The sequence below is a fragment of the Ambystoma mexicanum genome, chromosome 5q (genome assembly GCF_040938575.1).
Source record: "Ambystoma mexicanum isolate Mex_15411 chromosome 5q, UKY_AmexF1_1, whole genome shotgun sequence".
Taxonomy (NCBI): domain Eukaryota; kingdom Metazoa; phylum Chordata; class Amphibia; order Caudata; family Ambystomatidae; genus Ambystoma; species Ambystoma mexicanum.
In genome coordinates, this window is record NC_090933.1 from 1,305,965,940 (window position 1) to 1,305,974,862 (window position 8,923).

Below are 8,923 nucleotides of genomic sequence, written 5' to 3' on the forward strand. Positions count from 1 at the left end.
TATAGAGGCTCCCTCTTGGGCAACTCTAGCAGTGGCCGGTCCTATAGTGGCTCCCTCTTGTGCAGCTCAAGCAGTGGCAGGTCCTATAGTGGTTCCCTCTTGGGCAGCTCTAGCAGTGGCCGGTCCTATAGTGGCTCCCTCTTGTGCAGCTCTAGCAGTGGCCGGTCCTATAGTGGCACCCTCTTGTGCAGCTCTAGCAGCGGCCGGTCTTATAGTGGCGCCCTCCTGTGCAGCGCTAGCAGCGGGCGGTCCTATAGAGGCTCCCTCTTGGGCAACTCTAGCAGTGGCCGGTCCTATAGTGGCTCCCTCTTGTGCAGCTCAAGCAGTGGCAGGTCCTATAGTGGTTCCCTCTTGGGCAGCTCTAGCAGTGGCCGGTCCTATAGTGGCTCCCTCTTGTGCAGCTCTAGCAGTGGCCGGTCCTATAGTGGCACCCTCTTGTGCAGCTCTAGCAGTGGCCAGGCTTACAGTGGCTCCCTCTTGGGCAGCTCTAGCAGTGGCCGGTCCCATAGTGGCTCCCTATTGGGCAGCTCTAGCAGTGGCCAGTCCTACAGTGGTTCCCTCTTGGGAAGCTCTAGCAGTGGCCAGTCCTACAGTGGCTCCCTCTTGGGCAGCTCTAGCAGTGGCCAGTCCTACAGTGGCTCCCTCTTGGGCAGCTCTAGCAGTGGCCGGTCCTACAGTGGCTCCCTCTTGGGCAGCTCTAGCAGCGGCCGGTCCTGTAGTGGCTCCCTCCTGTGCAGCGCTAGCAGCGGGTGGTCCTATAGTGGCACCCTCTTGTGCAGCTCTAGCATTGGCCAGTCCTACAGTGGATCCCTCTTGTGCAGCTCTAGCAGTGGCCGGTCCCATAGTGGCTCCCTATTGGGCAGCTCTAGCAGTGGCCAGTCCTACAGTGGCTCCCTCTTGGGCAGCTCTAGCAGTGGCCAGTCCTACAGTGGCTCCCTCTTGGGCAGCTCTAGCAGTGGCCAGTCCTACAGTGGCTCCCTCTTGGGCAGCTCTAGCAGCGGCCAGTCCTACAGTGGTTCCCTCCTGTGCAGCTGTAGCAGTGGCTAGTCCTATAGTGGCTCCCTCCTGTGCAGCGCTAGCAGCGGGCGGTCCTATAGTGGCTCCCTCTTGGGCAGCTCTAGCAGTGGCAGGTCCTATAGTGGTTCCCTCTTGGGCAGCTCTAGCAGTGGCCGGTCCTATAGTGGCTCCCTCTTGGGCAGCTCTAGCAGTGGCTGGTCCTATAGTGGCTCCCTCCTGTGCAGCTCTAGCAGTGGCCGGTCCTATAGTGGCTCCCTCCTGTGCAGCGCTAGCAGCAGCCGGTCCTATAGTAGCTCCCTCCTGTGCAGCTCTAGCAGTGGCTGGTCCCATAGTGTCTCCCTCTTGGGCAGCTCTAGCAGTGGCTGGTCCCATAGTGGCTCCCTCCTGTGCAGCGCTGGCAGCGGCCGGGCCTATAGTAGCTCCCTTCTGTGCAGCTCTAGCAGTGGCTGGTCCCATAGTGGCTCCCTCTTGGGCAGCTCTAGCAGTGGCCGGTCCTAAAGTGGCTCCCTCTTGGGCAGCTCTAGCAGTGGCTGGTCCCATAGTGGCTCCCTCTTGGGCAGCTCTAGTAGTGGCTGGTCCCATAGTGGCTCCGTCTTGGGCAGCTCTAGCAGTGGCCAGGCTTACAGTGGCTCCCTCTTGGGCAGCTCTAGCAGTGGCCGGTCCCATAGTGGCTCCCTATTGGGCAGCTCTAGCAGTGGCCAGTCCTACAGTGGTTCCCTCTTGGGCAGCTCTAGCAGTGGCCAGTCCTACAGTGGCTCCCTCTTGGGCAGCTCTAGCAGTGGCCAGTCCTACAGTGGCTCCCTCTTGGGCAGCTCTAGCAGTGGCCGGTCCTACAGTGGCTCCCTCTTGGGCAGCTCTAGCAGCGGCCGGTCCTGTAGTGGCTCCCTCCTGTGCAGCGCTAGCAGCGGGCGGTCCTATAGTGGCACCCTCTTGTGCAGCTCTAGCAGTGGCCAGTCCTACAGTGGATCCCTCTTGTGCAGCTCTAGCAGTGGCCGGTCCCATAGTGGCTCCCTATTGGGCAGCTCTAGCAGTGGCCAGTCCTACAGTGGCTCCCTCTTGGGCAGCTCTAGCAGTGGCCAGTCCTACAGTGGCTCCCTCTTGGGCAGCTCTAGCAGTGGCCAGTCCTACAGTGGCTCCCTCTTGGGCAGCTCTAGCAGCGGCCAGTCCTACAGTGGTTCCCTCCTGTGCAGCTGTAGCAGTGGCTAGTCCTATAGTGGCTCCCTCCTGTGCAGCGCTAGCAGCGGGCGGTCCTATAGTGGCTCCCTCTTGGGCAGCTCTAGCAGTGGCTGGTCCTATAGTGGCTCCCTCTTGTGCAGCTCTAGCAGTGGCAGGTCCTATAGTGGTTCCCTCTTGGGCAGCTCTAGCAGTGGCCGGTCCTATAGTGGCTCCCTCTTGGGCAGCTCTAGCAGTGGCTGGTCCTATAGTGGCTCCCTCCTGTGCAGCTCTAGCAGTGGCCGGTCCTATAGTGGCTCCCTCCTGTGCAGCGCTAGCAGCAACCGGTCCTATAGTAGCTCCCTCCTGTGCAGCTCTAGCAGTGGCTGGTCCCATAGTGTCTCCCTCTTGGGCAGCTCTAGCAGTGGCTGGTCCCATAGTGGCTCCCTCCTGTGCAGCGCTGGCAGCGGCCGGGCCTATAGTAGCTCCCTTCTGTGCAGCTCTAGCAGTGGCTGGTCCCATAGTGGCTCCCTCTTGGGCAGCTCTAGCAGTGGCCGGTCCTAAAGTGGCTCCCTCTTGGGCAGCTCTAGCAGTGGCTGGTCCCATAGTGGCTCCCTCTTGGGCAGCTCTAGTAGTGGCTGGTCCCATAGTGGCTCCGTCTTGGGCAGCTCTAGCAGTGGCCGGTCCTGTAATGGCTCCCTCTTGTGCAGCTATAGCAGTGGCTGGTCCTATAGAGGCTCCCTCCTGTGCAGCTCTAGCAGTGGCTGGTCCTATAGTGGCTCCCTCCTATGCAGCTCTAGCAGTGGCCAGTCCTATAGTGGCTCCCTCCTGTGCATCTCTAGCAGTGGCCAGTCCTATAGTGGCTCCCTCCTGTGCAGCGGTAGCAGCGGCCGTAATATAGTGGCTCCCTCTTGGGCAGCTCTAGCAGTGGCAGTCCTATAGTGGCTCTCTTCTGTGCAGCTCTAGCAGTGGCCAGTCCTATAGTGGCTCCCTCCTGTGCAGCTCTAGCAGCGGCGAGTCCTATAGTGGCTCCCTCCTGTGCAGCTCTAGCAGTGGCCAGTCCTATAGTGGCTCCCTCCTGTGCAGCTCTAGCAGTGGCCGGTCCTGTAATGGCTCCCTCTTGTGCAGCTCTAGCAGTGGCCAGTCCTATAGAGGCTCCCTCTTGTGCAGCTCTAGCAGTGGCTGGTCCTATAGTGGCTCCCTCTTGGGCAGCTCTAGCAGTGGCCAGTCCTATAGTGGCTCCCTCTTGTGCAGGTCTAGCAGTGGCCAGTCCTATAGTGGCTCCCTCTTGTGCAGCTCTAGCAGTGGCCAGTCCTATAGCGGCTCCCTCTTGTGCAGCTCTAGCAGTGGCCAGTCCTATAGTGGCTCCCTCCTGTGCAGCTCTAGCAGTGGCCAGTCCTATATTGGCTCCCTCTTGTGCAGCTCTAGCAGTGGCCAGTCATATAGTGGCTCCTTCTTGGGCAGGTCTAGCAGTGGCCAGTCCTATAGGGCTCCCTCTTGGGCAGCTCTAGCAGTGGCTCGTCTTATAGTGGCTCCCTCTTGTGCAGTTCTAGCAGTGGCCAGTCCTATAGTGGCTCCCTCTTGTGCAGCTCTAGCAGTGGCTGGTCCTATAGTGGCACCCTCTTGTGCAGCTCTAGCAGTGGCCAGTCCTACAGTGGCTCCCTCTTGTGTAGCTCTCCAGTGGCCGGTCGTATAGTGGATTCCTCTTGTGAAGCTCTAGCAGTGGCTAGTCCTATAGTGGCTCCCTCCTGTGCAGCGCTAGCAGAGGCAGGTCCTATAGTGGCTCCCTCTTGGGCAGCTCTAGCAGTGGCTGGTCCAATAGTGGCTCACTCCTGTGCAGCTCTAGCAGTGGCCGGTCCTATAGTGGCTCCCTCCTGTGCAGCTCTAGCAGTGGCTTGTCCCATAGTGGCTACCTCTTGGGCAGCTCTAGCAGTGGCTGGTCCCATAGTGGGTCCCTCTTGTGCAGCTCTAGCAGTGGCCGGTCCTATAGTGGCACCCTCCTGTGCAGCGCTAGCAGCGGCCGGTCCTATAGTAGCTCCCTCCTGTGCAGCTCTAGCAGTGGCCCGTCCCATAGTGGCTCCCTCTTGGGCAGCTCTAGCAGTGGCTGGTCCCATAGTGGCTCCCTCTTGTGCAGCTCTAGCAGTGGCCGGTCCTATAGTGGCTCCCTCTTGGGCAGCTCTAGCAGTGGCTGGTCCCATAGTGGCTCCCTCTTGGGCAGCTCTAGCAGTGGCTGGTCCCATAGTGGCTCCGTTTTGGGCAGCTTTAGCAGTGGCTGGTCCCAAAGTGGCTCCGTCTTAACAGCTCTAGCAGTGCCAGTCCTATAGTGGCTCCCTCTTGGCCAGCTCTAGCAGTGGCCAGTCCTATAGTGGCTACCTCCTGTGCAGCTCTAGCAGTGGCCAGTCCTATAGTGGCTCCCTCCTGTACAGTGCTAGCAGCAGCCCGTCCTATAGCGGCTCCCTCTTGGGCAGCTCTAGCAGTGGCCAGTCCTTTAGCGGCTCCCTCCTGTGCAGCTCTAGCAGTGGTCAGTCCTATAGTGGCTCCCTCCTGTGCAGCTCTAGCAGTGGCCAGTCCTATAGTGGCTCCCTCCTGTGCACCTCTAGCAGTGGCCAGTCCTACAGTGTCTCCCTCCTGTACAGTGCTAGCAGCGGCCCGTCCTATAGCGGCTCCCTCTTGGGCAGCTCTAGCAGTGGCCAGTCCTTTACCGGCTCCCTCTTGTGCAGCTCTAGCAGTGGTCAGTCCTATAGTGGCTCCCTTCTGTGCAGCTCTAGCAGTAGCCGGTCCTATAGTGGCTCCCTCCTATGCAGCTCTAGCAGTGGCCAGTCCTATAGTGGTTCCCTCCTTTGCAGCGCTAGCAGCGGCCGGTCCTATAGTGGCTCCCTCTTGGGCAGCTCTAGCAGTGGCTGGTCCTATAGAGGCTCCCTCCTGTGCAGCTCTAGCAGTGGCCAGTCCTATAGTGGCTCCCTCCTGTGCAGCGCTAGCAGTGGCCGGTCCTATAGTGGCTCCGTCTTGGGCAGCTCTAGCAGTGGCCAGTCCTATAGTGGCACCCTCTTGTGCAGCTCTAGCAGTGGCCAGTCCTGTAATGGCTCCCTCTTGGGCAGCTCTAGCAGTGGCCGGTCCTATAGTGGCTCCCTCCTGTGCAGCTCTAGCAGTGGCCAGTCTCATAGGAGCTCCCTCCTGTGCAGCTCTAGCAGTGGCTGGACCTATAGTGGGTCCCTCCTGTGCAGCTCTAGCAGTGGCCAGTCCTGTAATGGCTCCCTCTTGGGCAGCTCTAGCAGTGGCCGGTCCTATAGTGGCTCCCTCCCGTGCAGCTCTAGCAGTGGCCAGTCCAATAGTGACTCCCTCCTGTGCAGCTCTAGCAGTGGCTAGTCCTATAGTGGCTCCCTCCTGTGCAGCGCTAGCAGCGGCCGGTCCTATAGTGGCTCCCTCTTGGGCAGCTCTAGCAGTGGCTGGTCCTATAGTGGCTCCCTTTTGTGCAGCTCTAGCACTGGCCAGTCGTATAGTGGCACCCTCCTGTGCAGCGCTAGCAGCGGCCGGTGCTATAGTAGCTCCCTCCTGTGCATCTCTAGCAGTGGCCAGTCCCATAGTGGCTCACTGTTGGGCAGCTCTAGCAGTGGCCAGTCCTATAGTGGCACCCTCTTGTGCAGCTCTAGCAGTGGCCAGTCCTATAGTGGCTCCCTCCTGTGCAGTGCTAGCAGAGGCCGGTCCTATGGTGGCACCCTCTTGTGCAGCTCTAGCAGTAGCTGGTGCTATAGTGGCTCCCTCCTTTGCAGCTCTAGCAGTGGCCGGTCCTATAGTGGCTCCCTCCTGTGCAGCTCTAGCAGTGGCTGGTCCCATAGTGGCTCCCTCTTGGGCAGCTCTAGCAGGGGCTGGTCCCATAGTGGCTCCCTCTTGTGCAGCTCTAGCACTGGCCAGTCCTATAGTGGCACCCTCCTGTGCAGCGGTAGCAGCGGCCGGTGCTATAGTAGCTCCCTCCTGTGCAGCTCTAGCAGTGGCCAGTCCCATAATGGCTCACTGTTGGGCAGCTCTAGCAGTGGCTGGTCCCATAGTGGCTCCCTCTTGTGCAGCTCTAGCAGTGGCCGGTCCTATAGTGGCTTCCTCTTGGGCAGCTCTAGCAGTGGCTGGACCCAAAGTGGCTCCCTCTTGGGCAGCTCTAGCAGTGGCTGGTCCCATAGTGGCTCCGTATTGGGCAGCTCTAGCAGTGGCTGGTCCCATAGTGGCTCCCTCTTGGCAGCTCTAGCAGTGGCCAGTCCTATAGTGGCTCCCTCTTGGGCAGCTCTAGCAGTGACCAGTCCTATAGCGGCTCCCTCCTGGCCAGCTCTAGCAGTGGCCAGTCCTATAGTGGCTCCCTCCTGTGCAGCTCTAGCAGTGGCCAGTCCTATAGTGGCTCCCTCCTGTGCAGCTCTAGCAGTGGCCAGTCCTATAGTGGCTCCCTCCTGTGCAGCGCTAGCAGCGGCCCATACTATAGCGGCTCCCTCTTGGGCAGCTCTAGCAGTGGCCAGTCCTTTAGCGGCTCCATCCTGTGCAGCATTAGCAGTGGTCAGTCCTATAGTGGCTCCCTTCTGTGCAGCTCTAGCAGTGGCCAGTCCTATAGCAGCTCCCTCTTGTGCAGCTCTAGCAGTGACCGGTCCTATAGTGGCACCCTCTTGTGCAGCTCTAGCAGTGGCCAGTCCTACAGTTGCTCCCTCTTGTGTAGCTCTCCAGTGGCCGGTCGTATAGTGGCTCCCTCTTGTGAAGCTCTAGCAGTGGCCTGTGCTATAGTGGCTCTCTCCTGGGCAGCTCTAGCCGTGGCCAGTCCTATAGCGGATCCCTCTTGGGCAGCTCTAGCACTGGCCAGTCCTATAGTGGCTCCCTCCTGGGCAGCTCTCGCAGTGGCAGTCCTATAGTGGATCCCTCTTGTGCAGCTCTAGCAGTGGCCGGTCCTATAGTGGCTCCCTCTTGAGCAGCTCTAGCAGTGGCCGGTCCTATAGAGGCTCCCTTTTGTGCAGCTCTAGCAGTGGCCGATCCTATAGAGGCTCCCTCTTGGGCAGCTCTAGCAGTGGCCGGTCCCCATAGTGGCTCCCTCTTGAGCAGCTCGAGCAGTGGCCGGTCCTATAGTGGCTCCCTCTTGAGCAGCTCTAGCAGTGGCCGGTCCTATAGAGGCTCCGTTTTGTGCAGCTCTAGCAGTGGCCGATCCTATAGAGGCTCCCTCATGGGCAACTCTAGCAGTGGCCGGTCCCCATAGTAGCTGTCCTTTGGGCAGCTCTAGCAGTGGCCAGTCCTATAGTGGCTCCCTCTTTGCCAGCTCTAGCAGTGGTCGGTCCTATAGTGGTTCCCACTTGGGCAGCTCTAGCAGTGGCCGGTCCTATAGAGGCTCCCTCTTGTGCAGCTCTAGCAGTGGCCGGTCCTATAGTGGCTCCCTCTTGAGCAGCTCTAGCAGTGGCTGGTCCTATAGTGGCTCCCTCTTGAGCAACTCTAGCAGTGGCTGGTCCCATGGTGGCTCGCTCTTGAGCAGCTCTAGCAGTGGCCGGTCCTATAGTTGCTTCCTCTTGAGCAGCTCTAGTAGTGGCCAGTCCTATAGTGGCTCCCTCTTTGCCAGCTATAGCAGTGGCCGGTCCTATAGTGGTTCCCACTTGGGCAGCTCTAGCAGTGGCCGGTCCTATAGAGGCTCCCTCTTGTGCAGTTCTAGCAGTGGCCGGTCCTATAGTGGCTCCCTCTTGAGCAGCTCTAGCAGTGGCTGGTCCTATAGTGGCTCCCTCTTGAGCAGCTCTAGCAGCGGCCGGTCCTATAGTGGCTTCCTCTTGAGCAGCTCTAGCAGTGGCTGGTCCTATAGAGGCTCCCTTTTGTGCAGCTCTAGCAGTGGCTGATCCTATAGAGGCTCCCTCTTGGGAAGCTCTAGCAGTGGACGGTCCCCATAGTAGCTGTCCTTTGGGCAGCTCTAGCAGTGGCCAGTCCTATAGTGGCTCCCTCTTTGCCAGCTCTAGCAATGGCCGGTCCTGTAGTGGCTTCCTCTTGGCAGCTCGAGCAGTGGCCGGTCCTATAGTGGCTACCTCTTGTGCAGCTCTAGCAGTGGCTGGTCCTATAGTGGCATCCTCTTGGGCTGCTCTAGCAGTGGCTGGTCCTATAGTGGCTCCCTCTGTCCAGCTCTAGCAGTGACCAGTCCTATAGCGGCTCGATCTTGTGCAGCTCTAGCAGTGGCCGGTCCTATAGTGGCACCCTCTTGTGCAGCTCTCCAGTGGCCGGTCGTATAGTGGCTCCCTCTTGGGCAGCTCTAGCAGTGGCCAGTCATATAGTTGCTCTCTCTTGGGCAGCTCTAGCAGTGGCCAGTCCTATAGAGGCTCCCTCTTGTGCAGCTCTAGCAGTGGCCAGTCGTATAGTTGCTCCCTCTTGGGCAGCCCTAGCAGTGGCCGTTCCCCATAGTAGCTGTCCCTTTTGCAGATCTAGCAATGGCCGGCCCTCTAGTGGCTCCCTCTTGTGCAGCTCTAGCAGTGGCCAGTCATATAGCGGCTCCCTCTTGTGCAGCTTTAGCAGTGGGCGGTCCTATAGTGGCACCCTCTGTGCAGCTCTAGCAGTGGTCGGTCCTATAGCGCCTCCCTCTTATGCAGCTCTAGCAGTGGCCTGTACTATAGTGGCTCCCTCTTTTGTGCAGCTTTCGAGTGGCAGGTCCTATAGTGGCTCCCTCTTGGGCAGCTCTAGCAGTGGCCGGTAGTATAGTCGCTCCCTCTTGGACAGCTCTAGTGGTGGCCAGTCCTATAGTGGCTCCCTCTTTGCCAGCTCT

The 8,923-nt window shown here is 59.6% G+C and overlaps 1 protein-coding gene across 1 annotated transcript; it reads right to left on the reverse strand.

The window, feature by feature from the left end:
- Positions 1–4,965: 4,965 nt before the first annotated feature.
- On the reverse strand, positions 4,966–5,751 carry LOC138498396 (glycine, alanine and asparagine-rich protein-like). Its single transcript, XM_069622167.1, has one exon. The coding sequence runs from the start codon at positions 5,749–5,751 to the stop codon at positions 4,966–4,968; it is 786 nt and encodes a 261-aa protein (XP_069478268.1).
- Between the last annotated feature and the right edge of the window lie 3,172 nt (positions 5,752–8,923).